The sequence below is a fragment of the Nannospalax galili genome, unplaced genomic scaffold (genome assembly GCF_000622305.1).
Source record: "Nannospalax galili isolate Female #2095 unplaced genomic scaffold, S.galili_v1.0 scaffold23, whole genome shotgun sequence".
Lineage (NCBI taxonomy): Eukaryota > Metazoa > Chordata > Mammalia > Rodentia > Spalacidae > Nannospalax > Nannospalax galili.
The window spans coordinates 1,682,054-1,696,710 of NW_008350771.1; the positions used below are offsets into that span (position 1 = coordinate 1,682,054).

General features: G+C 43.3%; 1 protein-coding gene across 2 annotated transcripts in view; it reads left to right on the top strand.

The window, feature by feature from the left end:
* Dnajc8 (DnaJ heat shock protein family (Hsp40) member C8) overlaps nucleotides 1-14,369 on the top strand; it is a 22,115-nt gene extending 7,746 nt beyond the window's left edge. The window contains exons 2-9 of one of the 2 annotated variants that reach the window (XM_008847962.3): nucleotides 853-954; nucleotides 2,050-2,106; nucleotides 3,134-3,200; nucleotides 3,744-3,838; nucleotides 5,712-5,783; nucleotides 11,221-11,324; nucleotides 12,151-12,214; nucleotides 13,574-14,369. In XM_008847962.3, the coding sequence (XP_008846184.1) occupies nucleotides 853-954; nucleotides 2,050-2,106; nucleotides 3,134-3,200; nucleotides 3,744-3,838; nucleotides 5,712-5,783; nucleotides 11,221-11,324; nucleotides 12,151-12,214; nucleotides 13,574-13,696 (684 nt within the window). In that variant the 3' untranslated portion in view covers nucleotides 13,697-14,369. Of the gene's footprint in view, nucleotides 1-852; nucleotides 955-2,049; nucleotides 2,107-3,133; nucleotides 3,201-3,743; nucleotides 3,839-5,711; nucleotides 5,784-11,220; nucleotides 11,402-12,150; nucleotides 12,215-13,573 lie in introns of both variants that reach the window. The other variant, XM_008847963.3, reaches the window with a different exon arrangement.
* The last annotated feature ends 288 nt before the right edge of the window (nucleotides 14,370-14,657 follow it).

Consider the following 14,657-nt stretch of genomic DNA (forward strand, 5'->3'; position numbering starts at 1 on the left):
TTTAAAAAAAAAAATTTTTTTTAATTATTTTTATTTTATGTGTATGAGTGCATTGCCCACATGTATGTGAGTGCACCCATGTTGTGCAATGCTGCAGAGGTCAGAAGAGGGCTTCGGATTCCCCTGGAACTGGAATTAAGGACGGTTCATAACCACCCCGTGGGTGCTGAGAATTGAGCCTGGGTCCTCTGTAAGAGCAGTCAGTGCTCTTAACCGCTGAGCCATCTAGCCCCTAAAAAATATTATGTTTTAAAGTTACTTTATTTTTATTTTTGTTATGAGTATTTTGCCTGCACTTATGAAAGTGTACCATGTGCTAGGCCAGATCCCTTGGAACTGGAGAGTGCCAGATCCCTTGGAACTGGAGTTACTGGTGGTTGTTAGCTGCTCTGTGGGTACTGGGAACCAAACTCTGGTCCTCTGCAAGAGTGAGTACTTTTAACCGCTGAGCCATCTCTCTAGCCCTTACCATTTTTTTTGGAAACAGAATCTATCATGGAACTTGGAGTTCACTGATTGACTAGACTGGCCATCTAGTGAGCTCTGGGGACCTCCCTATTGCTCTCCTTCTAGCTCTGGGATTATAGGTTCATGTATGTGCCCATGCCCAACTTTTGTGTGAATGCTGGGATCAGAACTCAAATTCTCATGTTTGTGAGGCAAGCACCTCGCCCAGTGTGCCATCTTATTGTCTATTATTGTAAAATTATTGCCATTGTAACTGTTCTTCAAAGTATTTAGCAAAATACCTTGTACATAATAGCAAATCGTTTGCTGAGCATGCTAGTATTGTATTAAAGGAGACCGGTTTATTATTTTTACTAACGAAAATTTTAATCCTTTTACTTTTAGGTGAAACAAATAGAGAAGAGAGACTCAGTTCTAACATCCAAAAATCAGATTGAAAGGTTGACCCGTCCTGGTTCCTCTTACTTTAATTTGAACCCATTTGAGGTGAGTTGTTGCTGTGGCTTCTGTGGCAGAGGATTTTGCATATCTTCAGACAGATTTATTTATCTATTCACTTATTTTGTTTTTTTGAGAGTTTCATATAGTCAAGGCTGTTTTGAACCCAAGATCCTCCTGCCTCAACCCCCAAATGCTACGATTATAGGTATGAACCACCGAACCACTGCACCTGGCCACTTTTTTTTTTTTTTGGTCTATTTGAGATAGGGTTTCCCTGTAGCCCCAGCTGGCCTGGAACTCATTTTGTAGACTAGGCTGGCCTGAAACTCAAGATCTGCCTGCCTCTGCCTCCCAAGTGCTGGGATTAAGGGCGTGCACCACCATATCCAGCTTTAAAGATTTATTTAATTTTAAAATTATGTGGCTGGTGAGATGGCACAGCAAGTAAAGGCACATGGTGACAAGCCTAATGATCTGAGTTCAATCCCCAGGGCCCACATGGTGGACAGAGAGAACCAACTGCCACAATCTGTCCTCTCACCTCCACACACCAGCTGAGACCTGTGTGCAAACTCACAAAGATAATTAAAATGTAATAAAATTATGTGTATATACGTATGTGTGTGGGTCAGTACACATTTGAGTACAGGTGCTCATGGTGTCCAGAAGAGGGCATTGGATCCCTAGGAGCTGGAGTTACAGGCAATTGTGAGCTACCTGTCATGGGTGTTGGGAACCAGATTCTGATTCTTTGCAGGAGTACTTTTAATTTTATGTGTATGAGTATTTTGCATGCATGTATGTAAGTGCACCATGTCATGCAATGCCTGCAGAGGCCAGAAGAGTGTGTCAGATCCCCTGGAACTGGAGTTAAGGATGGTTGTTAGCTCTCATGTGGGTGTTGGGAACTGATCAGCCAGTGCTTTCAACCACTGAGCTGTCTCTCCAGCCCCATGGAATAATTTTTCCCCCAAATTCTTTTGTGGTATATTGTTTGTTTTTGTTTTTAAGAGGGAGTCTTGCTTTGTAACAAGGCTGACCTTGAATTTACATTTCATTCTGTCTCTACTTTCTGAGAACTGAGATAACAGGTGAGGGCCACCATGTCCAGCTTTACACTTTTGATCTTGATTCTTACAGGTTCTTCAGATAGATCCTGAAGTGACAGACGAGGAAATAAAAAAGAGGTTTCGGCAGGTACAGTACTGTTTCTCTGAATTAGAGTTTGTGTTTTGTTTTTTTCAGACAGGGTTTCATGTAATTTATAAGGTTCACCTGGAACTTGTTACTGTATAATTGAGGATTACCTTGAATTTCTGGTCCTACTGCTTTTACCCTATTGCATGCTGGTGTTATGGGCATGTACCACCACACCTGGTTTATGGGGTGCTGGGATTGAACCTAGGGCTTCATGCATTCTGGGCAAGCACTCTGCCAGTTGAGCTGCATCCTTAGGCTGTGTTTGAACCTTTTGAAAATCTGAACATCTGATTCTGTGAGGACTAGATACTTTGGGGACAAAATATAAACCCCCTTTCCAAATTCAAGTTAGGTAGCTTTTCATAAACTCACAGTGATACAAAATGTTAAATAATTTATTGCTCATAGGTTTGTCTGTGAGTGTAATGAGTTTTATATCCAAATAGTATCTGCAACCCTCTTTGTTTCTGGTTTAGGTGTTTGTTCTACTTTAGCCTTTGTGTTAGTTTGTGGGGCTTTTTTTTTTTTTGCCTTTTTGAGACAGGGTCTCCCTGTAGCTCCAGCTGGCCTAGAACTCACTATGTAGACCAGGCTGGCCTTGAACATAGAGATCGGCTTGCCTCTGCATCCCGAGTGCTGGGATTAAAGGTATATGTCACCATGCCCAGCTTGTTTGTGTTTTTAATTATTTATTTTATTTTACTTTAAAAAATACTACTTTTATGTATATGAGTGTATTGTCTGCATGTAGGTAGGTGCTCCCATGTTGAACAATGCCCGAGGAGGTCAAAAGAGGGCATTGGATCCTCTGGAACTGAAGCTATGGATGGTTGTGGGTATTGGGATTTGAAACTGGGTCTTCTGGAAGAATAGCCAGTGCTCTTAACCATTGAGCCATCTCTCCAGCTCTGCCTTGTTTTTTAAAGATGAATTAATTTTGGGTGATTTTTGAGCGATTGTGTGTGTACCATTTCTGTTCCGAAAACTTCATTAACTATTGACAATCCTAACTTTTACATTATAGTTGTCTATATTGGTGCATCCTGACAAAAATCAAGATGATGCTGACAGAGCACAGAAGGCTTTTGAAGGTATTTATAGATTTATTTGCTTTTGGGTAATATATATTGTCAATGCTAGGGGCTAACTGGTCATGAAGAAGTTGTCCATTTCAATAAAGCAGCCATTTAAGCAGTGTTAATGTTTAAGAAGTAGTCTTTGGGGACTGGCTGTTTAGCTCAGTGGTAGTGCTTGCCTAGCATGCTAGCATGAGGCCCTAGGATCAGTCCCCAGCACTGCCAAAAAAAGTACACCTTAATTTTGCTTTGTTAAAAGTTTTATGTATCTGCCAATATACTTTTTTCCTTTGAACATAAGCAAAATAGGAAGTATTTTATGACTGTGTTAAATGTAGATGTGGTATAGTTAGCCTTGTGTGTATATTTAATTTTTTCCAAGGCTTTCAAGGTCATTATTGCTATGGTTGTATGCTTTTTAAAAAATTAGCTTAACAGCAGTAAATAAAAAAATAGGGAATGCTTTTAGACAGTGCAAGTCCATTTACACTACCTGAGTATAGTTCAGACTTTCAGAGGGTATTTGCAGAAACAGTTAACTTCAATGTTTTGCATTAGCTGTGGACAAAGCTTACAAGTTGCTACTGGATCAGGAACAAAAGAAGAGGGCCCTGGATGTAATTCAGGCAGGAAAAGAATACGTGGAACACACTGTAAGTATTTATAGTGCTGCTGTGTTTACAGGAAGTATCAGCAAGCCTTGGGCACCTTGCAGAAGGGTAAATGTAACTTGGTAGCACCTTCCACTCGTGACCACTTCCATCCTCTCCACCACTTAGCTGTGGTACTCACAGGGTAGTGTGTAAAGCTCACACTCACTCCTAAAGAATTGTTGAGGGTGAGGAGTGGCTAGGACCCTGCTTCTCCCACTGCCCTACCAGTCCTGTGCTGTGTAGAAAGCTACTCTTGACCTCAGCCATGTTGCCAGGCTTCCCCACTGAGAGTGGAAAACTGGAGTGGCCATGGTGACATTGACTCTTTGTTTTTATTTTTGTTGCTGTGAAGAGTTTGGAAGTTTAGGCTTGAGAATGGCTGACCAGGGATATGAGTAAATTTTAAATAGGAGGAGGCACATGTTCAGATTACTAACAAGATTCAGAACTCAGTTGAGACAGTTCAGTTCTAGCCCTTTTTGTTCGTTTGTTTGCTTTTTTTTTTTTTTTTTTTTTTTTTTTTTTTTGTCTTTTTGAGACAGGGTCTCCCTGTAGTCCCAGCTGATCTGAACTCACTATGTAGACCAGTCTGGCCTTGAACTCACAGAGATCTGTCTTCCTCTACCTGCCTTTGCCTTTGCCTTTGCCTCCCAAGTGCTGGGATTAAAGGCGTGCGCCACCACGCCTGGCAATTGTTTGCTTTCTTAAGATAGGGTTTCTGGGATACAGGCTGGCCTGGAACTTACTATGCAACTTGGACTGACCGTACATTCTTGGTCCTGCTGCCTGGGTCGCCTGAGCTTTGGGATTGCAGGTGTGTCCCATTACATCCAGCTGGAAAGACTTCTTTGAGATGATCTTGTGCAGTCCAGGCTGGCCTCAAACCGAGTCTGGCCTTGAATTCCTGATTCTGCTCCATGTCCCAGGTCCTAGGATGATAGGTGTGCAACACCATGCCCAGCTAGAAAGCTCTTTACTTTTGTTTTGTACCTGATGGGGCAGGAATTTCAAGAGCAGTTTCAATGGTGACTGAATGTGGATTTGACCTTTGTTTGGAAGAGCTTTAAAATCTGAAACAAAACTTTATAGCCAGTAATAATAGAAATGAACCCAGTTCAGGTGAAAAAATGAGAGAAAATAGAAGAAGGAAAGGACTGTGTCCTGGTTGTGTTGAAAGTGCCACCTTTAGGCCCAGTTCTGTGAGAAATCAAAAAAGCTACCCTTTGGTTTTGCCTGGCCACAAGATGGCAGTGAGGCCTTTCTGAATTGGAAGGCATTTGGCTTGGTGGTCAAGTAGGTTACTAATGGAGTCTTTTTGTGAATTTAACTTTTCATGAATCTCAGTAGTGGCCAAAGTGATGATCATATCAGTTAGTATGATGGGAAAATTACTGATTTGGGGGCATTTCATAGTGAAAATGATACAGAATGCACTTTTAGAAAAACTATACTTAATGCCATAGATTTTGTAGCTTCTTCTAAAACTTGACAAACGTATTTTCTTTGCTATGATTTTGTAACCATGGGTTGGAAGAGAGAAATGGTGGTCTGTTATCCATTTCTAAGGCTGCTTGGATCTGGCTTGGTCTTTGAGCTGGGAATAACCCCTTGTTGGTTGCCTCGCAGTCCTCCTGATAGAATGGATTTCAGGTGGAGTTAGAGAAAGGACCCAGTGTCCTAGTCTTCCTTGGTTGCTTTACAGCATTTTACATTTTTCATTTATTTCCCTTTTGGTCGGGAGGGGACTCTTTTGCCTCCATCTTAACACAGACTTGTTATTCCCATCCTGTGGAAAAGGGCACATCTCATGTGTACAGCTCGGTGGATATTAAAGTGTGGGTGCCCATCTTTTGATCAAAAATGTTCTTTCTAGGTTAAAGAGCGGAAAAAACAATTAAAGAAGGAAGGAAAGCCTACCAATGTAGAGGAGGATGACCCCGAACTGGTGAGTTAAGTATGGGAGAAGCTCCTCTGTGTAGTTGGGTCCATTGATTGGTGGGTTGAAGAGAGAAAGAGGGGCCTAACTTAAAACATGTAAGTGGACATTCATTCACCCTTTACTATTTTTTTTAATTTTTTTTTGATCTTTTTGATCTTTTTTCCCTGTAGCCCTGGAACTCACTACGTAGACCAGGCTGGCCTTGAACTCACAGAGATCTGCTTGCCTCTGCCTTCCGAGTGCTAGGACTAAAGGCGTCTGCCACCACGCCTGGCTATTTTTTTTTTTTTTTTTTTTTTTTTTTGAGACAAGGTCTTACTTTGTTAGCCCTACCTGGCCTGGAACTCACTGTAGCCCAGGCTGACTTCAAACTCACAAGAGATCCGCCTGCCTGCCTCTGTCTCCTGTGTGTTGGGATTAAAGGTGTGGGCTACCAGACCTGGCATCTTTTTCTTTTTAATTCATTCTTTGGGTGTGTCTGTGTATGTGGAATATGTGCTTGTGCTTGCAGATGGTGTGCTGCTATGCATACATGTACAGATGCCAGAGGAAGTCTTATCACTCTCCACCTTACTGCCTTGAGACAAGGTCTCATTGAACTACCTGGAGCTAGGCTGGTAGTCAGCACCCCCAGATCCTGCTGTCTCTGCCCCTACAGTGTTGGGTTGCAGGCATGCACGGCCACACTTGCTTTTTACATGTGTGCTAGGGGTTTGAACTCAGGTCCTTTTATCTGCCAAGTCATTTCCTTAACCCCTTACCCTTTTAGAAATCTAGAGCTACTGTCATTTCTTTCTTTAAAAGTACTTTATTAGCCGGGCATATGCCTTTAGTCCCAGCACTCTGGGAGGCAGAGGCAGGTGGATCTCTGTGAGTTCAAGGCCAGCCTGGTCTACATAGTGAGTTCCAGGCCAGCTGGGGCTACAGGGAGACCCTGTCTCAAAAAGACAAAAACAAAACAAACAAACTTTATTACTTTTATTTGTATGAATGTATTGCCTGATGTATGTAAGTGTACCTGTGTTGCACAATGCCTGTGGAGGTCAGAAGAGGGCATCTGATTCCCTTGAAACTGGAGTTATGGACAGTTGTTAGCTGCCATGTGGGTGCTGGAATTGAACCCAGGTCCTCTGTAAGAAGCAGCCAGTACTCTTAACTGCTGAGCCATCTCTCCAGCCCCCATTTCTTTTAATGTACAAATGCTGGAGTTTGCAATTGACTGTCTTACAAAGTATTGTCTATAGTTTTGATTTTTAATTTCTTTTGTGATACATAGGAAATTTAAATCCTTGTTAGAGCATATGAGAATAAGATCCTAGGTCTAAGGCCAGGTATGGTAGTTCATGCCTTTAATCCCAGTGCTTGAGAGGCAGAGGCAGGTGGATCTCTTTGAGTTCAAGACCAGCCTGGTTTACACATTGAGTTGTAGACCAGCTAGGGGTACATAGTGAGACCCTGCCTCAAAAACAGATTCTAGGTCTACACACACATACATACTTATGTTAATCTTTTCCTTATATCTCACTTGTACCTAATTACCATAACAATAATTATTTAAAGATATTATTCTTAATTATGTATATGTTATGTCTGTGTGTGAATATGCACACCTGAGTCCAGGTACCTGTGGAGGCCAGAGGTGTCAGGTCTTTTAGAACTGGAGTTACAGGCAATTGTGAGCTACCTGATGTGAGTATCAGGAACTGAGCTTGGGCCCTCTTTCAGAGGGCCCAAGCTCTTAACCACTGAACCATTTATCCAGCTCCTTATTGTTACTTTGGAGACAGAGTCTTGCTATGTAGCCCAAACTGGCCTCAGAACTCACAGCACCAGTCCTCCTGCCCCACTCTCAAATGCTGGGCCCTTATGCGTGGCTACTAGCAATTATTTTTGTTTTGTTATACTTACTTATTTTTAAAGATTTATTTTTATTTTATATGTGTGAGTGTTTTCCCTGTATGTTCGTAAGTGTACCATGTTGGTGAAATGCTGTGGAGGCCAGAAGAGGGCATTGGATTCTTTGCAGCAGGAGTTACAGAGAGTGAGCTGCTATTTGGGTGCTGGGAACAGAACCCAGGTCCTCTGAAAGAGCAGCAAGAGTTCTTAACCATGATCCTTCTCCAGTCTATTTTTTGAGACAGAGTCTCATATGTAGCCCTGGCTAGCTTGCTATGTAGACCATGCTAGCCTTGAACTCACAGAGATCTGCCTGGCAGCAATTGTTTTTGTTTTGTTCTGTTTTTTTTTTGTTTGTTTGTTTTTTGGGTCTTTTTGAGACAGGGTCTCCCTGTAGTCCTAGCGCCCTTGGAACTCACTATGTAGACCAGGTTGGCCTTGAACTCAGAGATCTATCTACCTGCCTCTGTCTCTGAATGCTGGGATTAAAGGTGTGTGCCACCATGCCTAGCCTAGCAATTGTTTTTCAAAAAGACTTATTTTACTTAAAATTTAAATTTGATTGATTTTTTTTTTTTTTAATTTTATTTTATGTGTATACATGTATTGCCTGCATGTAGGTAAGTGCACCCATGTTGTGCAGTGTCCACAGAAGTCAGAAGAGGCTGTCGGATCCCCTGGGACTGGAGTTACGGACAGTTGTTAGCTGCCATGTGGGTCCTGGGATTCGAACCTGGGTCTTCTTCAAGAACAACCAAGTGTTCTTAACCGCTGAGCCATCTCTCCAGCCCCTATCTAAAGGTTTTTTTAAGATACTGAAATATTGGGAGATGACTCGGCAGATAAAGTACTTGCCTTGTGTGTCTGAGGACTGGAGTTCAGACCCCCAGATTCCAAGCAGAAGTGGCATGGTGACTACCTGTGATCCAGCATTCTGGGAGCAGACCCGGTATTTGTGGGGTTGGCTGGTAACTGTACTAGCCACAGGCAGTGAGTTCCGGATTCAGTGAGAGACCCTTCCTCTGTTCAGTAAAGTGGAGAGCAGTTGAGGGAGAGTCACAGTGTAGACTGCAGGCATCCACATGTCCCCCTCATGCAGACCTGTATATGTGTACTCATATGAAAACATGCACACACCTTCCCCCCACAAAGATATTGAAGTGTTTATTACAGGTTCCTTTACTGATTTGATGTCCTTGTTACAGACAGGAGTTTGTCAGCATTGTGATTTACTGTTTGTTGTTTTTGTTGGGTTTTTTTTTTTTTTTCCATTTTGATTTTGATTCAGGGTCTCCCATGTACCCCCAGCTGACCTAGAACTCACTATGTAGACCAGGCTGGCCTTGATCACAAAGATCTGCCTGCTTCTGCCTCCTGAGTGTTGGGATTAAAGGGGTGCGCCACCATGCCTGGCTTGTCAGCATTGTTTTTACTGAGCAGCTCCTGGCAGTGCACAGTATTAAAGAGAAGTGACCAGAAGTTTGAGATGCCTTCATTCCTCTTTCTCTGCACATAGCACTTTGCTCCAGTGCCTCAGATCTCAGTACATGACCCTACTGTATCCATATGGTGGATTATGGTCTGTACTTCTTATATAATCCAAAGTACTTTAGATCTGGGAAGAAAACACTGCAAAGACAGACGAAGAACATAGTTTCTGTTCTTGACCTCTCTGAGTCAGGTGTAGAGGTACGTCCCAGACTTGGGAGGCTGAGGCAGAGGATTGCCTTGAGTTTGAGGTCAGGTCAGCCTGGACTACATAGTGAGAGCCTATCTCAAACAACCCCACTGAAAACAAAAAACAAAAAGAACTTCACCAAACTTTCTGAAAGCAAAATAAATAAACAGGGCTGGAAAGATGGCTCAGCAGTTAAGAACACTGGTTGTTCTTGAAGAAGACCAGACTTCGAATCCCAGTACCCACATGGTAGCTAACAACTGTCCATAACTCCAGTCCCAGGGGATCCAACAGCCTCTTCTGACTTCCGCAGGCATTGTACAACACGGTGCACTTATGCATGCAGGCAATACACGCATATGCATAAAATAGAAATAATAAAATATTAAAAATAAACAAACAGGAGTCTAAGTCACTTACCTTTGCTTACTTTTCTGTAAGTGGTATGCATTCTAATGATACCTCTGTAAGACTGTTACATACCTCCTTAAAAGCCCCTCAGCAGGCTGCCTGTTTAACGTAGTGGTAGACCTCTTGCCTAGCATGCTTAGGGTCTTTAGGTTTTATCACCAGAACTGCAGACTAAAACTACAAAGGCTCTTGACCTTTGTATTTTCTATCCAGTGCCATACTTTCTGTTCCTTTCAATGCATTGGTTAGAGTATAAGGTCACCTGGTGACAGTGAGACAGAATAATGTTTGAGCAAGGTAGAGATGTTTCTGTCCTGAGCAGTTGTCTTAGGGAGGATGACAGCTGGTATGACCGCTCTGTACTATGTCCTCTAAGGTGCTTTCTCTCTGGCTCTGCCAACAAGTGTGTGGCCCCTGTCCTCCTTTGTCAGGATGGCTCAGTACCTCACCTTTGTGCCAGGCAGTAGAGTCAAGGGGAAAGAAGGAAAATGCCACTCCCTCTAGGAACTTTCCAGAAGTTGTATCTATCACTTTCCCTTGCATTCCAGTTACATAACCATCCCTAGCTATAAGGAAACCTGGAAATTACGGGTTTTGGGGTGGCTTTGTCCCTTACGACAGGATTGTAGTTGGAGGGTGAAGGTAACTGGTAGCTCTGCGACCATCTGCTAGGGAGGAATTAGCTTCCTTGGTTCTAGTCACTAAATCAATAATTATAAATATTTCTGAAAAGGAAGAATAAAATTTAGTCTTAGAAGATTTTTGAAGGAAAGCACCCTCCAAAATTTCAAGTGGTGGTGAAAAAAGTAGAATTTTTTTTTTCTTCTTTATGTTTTTTTGTGTGTTAGAGATAGCTCAGCAGTTAAGAGCACTGGTTGCTCTTGCAGAGGACCCAGGTTTGATTCCCGGCACCCACATGGTGGCTAACAACTGTTAGTAATTCCAGTTCCAGGGGAATCTAATGCCCTCTTTTGACCCCTGTAGGCATTGAATGACACATGCAGGCAATACACTCATACACATAAAATAAAAATAATAAAGCTGGGCGTGGTGTCACACGCCTTTAATCCCAGGACTCAGGAGGCAGAGGCAGGCAGATCTCTGTGAGTTCAAGGCCAGCCTGGTCTACATAGTGAGTTCCAGGACAGCTGGGGCTACAGGAAGACCCTGTCTCAAAAAGACCAAAAACAAAAAAGACCAAAAATAAATAAATAAAATATTAAATTTTTGTTTTTTATTTTTTTTAGCAGAACCAGGGTTTCATTTACAATCTGCTTGATAGAAGAGGAAAGATTTCACAGATATATGAATTACTTATCACTCCAAGAGGCAGTGTTGTTAACTGGTCTCCCTTAAAAATCTTTTTTTCCTCCCGCAGTTCCAATCTTTTGGACTCTTAAATGCAATCAAACGTGAGGTAAAATGTTTACTTTTCTTTTGTCTTTAATTTTCTTGTAGTTTAAGCAAGCAGTGTACAAACAGACCATGAAGCTCTTTGCTGAGCTGGAAATTAAAAGGAAAGAGAGAGAAGCCAAAGAAATGCATGAAAGAAAGCGACAGAGGGAAGAGGAGATTGAAGCTCAAGAGAAAGCCAAACGAGAGAGGGAGTGGCAGAAGAACTTCGAGGAAAGTCGAGATGGTCGAGTGGACAGTTGGCGAAATTTCCAAGCAAATACTAAAGGGAAGACGGAGAAGAACCGGACCTTCCTGAGACCACCAAAAGTAAAAATGGAGCCCTCCTGGGTACTGAGATTAAAGGTGTGTACCACCATGTCCAGTTTCTGTAATTATTCAAACTGTATTTAAATATCTAGATTAGCCAATAGTGGTCTCTGGGGATTTTCCTACTGAAGGAATTAGGTGCCACATCATTTAAGACAGTGGTCATAGAGGACGGAAGGCCAGGAGTATAGCTCAATGTTATTGTTCTGAAGTATGATTTCCTTTGATAATCAGAAATATTGAGGTTGCCAGGCATGGTGGTGCACTATAATCCCAGCATTAAGGAGGTGAGGCAGAGGAATGAGGAGTTTAAGGACATTCTGGGCTACATAGGAAGTTTGAGGCCAGCTTGAAGTGCATGAGACCTTGTTTCAAAAAACCAAAAGGAAATTTCAAGGTTAATGTGGTTCTGTATTTTGTATTGCTGGCTAGTATTAAGGAATGATTGACTTCTAGTTGAGTTTGTGTGAAGGGTCATTATTTTAGGGTTGGGTTTTGTCCTCTTCGTGTTTTAGAATGAGACCTTGGTGAAGACGCTTTGAGCCCTTGTTGGACAGAGCTTTGGGGACTTGGGCTTCTGTGTTTGTTTATGTGAGTCATGCCTTAATCTGCCTGTGTGCATTGAGCAAATATTGGGCTCTGCTTTTTTTCTAGAAAGCGACAGAGAGAAGAGGAGATTGAAGCTCAAGAGAAAGCCAAACGAGAGAGGGAGTGGCAGAAGAACTTCGAGGTGCCGGGTGGCTCCCACTCCAGGACTTTGGGGTGGACAGAGGGGAAGGGCTGATTGGCCGAGGGTGGGAGCTATGGAAGAATCTGGGCCTGCCTCACCTTTCTGGACACTCTCTTTCCCTGGCAAGGGCAGTGCTAGACACAGCTATCAGATGGGCCCAAGAAAGATGAATTTGGGAGGTAAACAGGAAATTGTGCCCTACTTAGCTCAGTGAACAGTTGCTAGAAACTTTGATGTAGTAGTAAGGATTAAGACAGGATTGTCGGCCAGGCGTGGTGGCGCGCCCCTTTGATCCCAGCACTCGGGAGGCAGAGGCAGGCGGGTCTCTCTAAGTTCAAGGCCAGCCTGGTCTATGTAGTAAGTTCCAGGACATCTGGGGCTACAGGGAAGACCCTGTCTCAAAAAGACAAAAAAAAAACAAACAAAAAACCCAGGGTTTTCATATAACCCAGTCTGGCCTTGACCTTGCTATGCAGCTGATGCCGACCTTGAACTCCTGATCCTCCTGCCTCAGCCTCCTAAGTGCTGGATTTCCGATGTGGGTCACCATACCCTGCCAGAAACTCGGGCTTTTGTGGCTCCATTGTCCTTGCAGAGAGACTTGTGAGGTTTTTTTTTGCATTTCACTTAGTAGCCCAGGCTGGCCTAGAACTGTCTTTGTAATCCAGACTGGCCTTGAGCCCTTGGTGATAATCCTACCCCAGCCTCCCAAGTGCTGGGATTACAGGTGTGATTCTTTGCTACCCTTCAAGTGTTTGGACCACTTGTGGATTGTAGCAACATTGAGTCTGTCTTTATAGGACTTAGAACTCAGGGTAGGGCATGGCTAACCAGAATTGTTGGCTTTGTGTCTGGCCCGCTTTAAGAAACGAGAGCAAACATTCCTCAGCCCTCTCAGATTAGCTGGCTTTGCGACATGCCACCCTTGTTTTCATGGGCAGCAGGAAGGCAGTGAGGAAAGTAGCTGTGCTGTGGACTTCACTTAGTGTCATCCCTCATCATTTGTCTCGTGCTGGTCATATCAGCTTTCCTGTGGGGTTAGAAATGTCGAGCCAGGACTGGGTGTGTAGCTCAGGGGTAGAGGAAATAACAAGCAACTGTGCTTAATACATAGCCCAGAGGCCACAGTGGCTAGCTTGCTGCTGGGAGAGGCACTCCTTGTGTCCTCTGAGAGGGTGCTTTGAGCTTTTCTGGGTCACTGGAGGTAAGAGGAAGTCTGTGCTCTGGTCTACTCTTGGGTCATTCCAGAAGACTGAGCTGAGCCCTGCCTGGGAGGGCAGATAGGTGGCAGGCACCTTTCTTTTTGTTAACTAGGCTCCTCACCTCAAACTGTTTTGGTTCTTCTATTTTCTTTCTTAGGAAAGTCGAGATGGTCGAGTGGACAGTTGGCGAAATTTCCAAGCAAATACTAAAGGGAAGAAGGAGAAGAAGAACCGGACCTTTCTGAGACAACCAAAAGTAAAAATGGAGCAGCGTGAGTGACCAGCAGGGTCACAGCCCGAAGCTTCCCAGCTGTCCCCTCCTGCTTCAAAGGACTCATTCGTTCCTCCCACTTCACCCGACATAGAGTAGCATTTGCTTTTTAGTCCATTTTGTTTTCAATACAATTTAATATCAGAGTAATTCTTTTGTACATTGAAAGGAGGGGCTTGGTTTAACCTTCCCCTGGTCCTTACCCATAGAACCACCAGGATGGGAAGGTGCCAACCCTGTTGCCGCCTTCCCTTCCCACAGTCTGTAACTTAATGTTTTGTACTTCACTGAATTGTGATGGTTAGAAATGTCATGTACAGTTTGTGAAAATCATCCAATTAAATGTCTTGCTTACAATGGTGTTGCCGTGACTTCAGAGACAAGCCTGGGCCACCTTAGGAAGCCCCTTTGCTTGCTTCTGGGGATGCCATCCTCAAAGTCCTAGATCAGACAGGTGAGGTGTTGTGGACTCACAGGGCAGTCACTGGATGCTCTGATGCTCTGTGGTGTTTGGCATATGTCCTTCTGACTGACCAATCAGCGTGGCATGAGGCCCCAAGCCTCCTAAACCTGTTTACTTTCCAAAGAGCCAGCCATCTTCCATCCAGTCCCATTGTGTCCTAGCTTGTCTGTATTCAACAGCAGTAATGTTCTTAATGTATAATAAATTTTTTTACCCAAACCTTTGATGTATTCTTTCTCAGGTGTTATCCAAGAGTGGGTCCTTTATCTTGCATGCCCCAGTCCTGGAATGCCTTGTAGTTGGATACACATGGCTCCCTACACTAAATCTGTCGAATCTTAACTTTACCTACAGAATGGGACTATGGGGCTGGGGAAATACTCTGTGGTAGAGTGCTTGCCCAGTATAGATGAGGTTCTAAATTCAGTCCTGAGCACAGCAAAAATAAAGGAATATTTACTATGGCAGAAGGCTGACTAAGAGTCAGTAGTAGGATGTTTGGGTGAG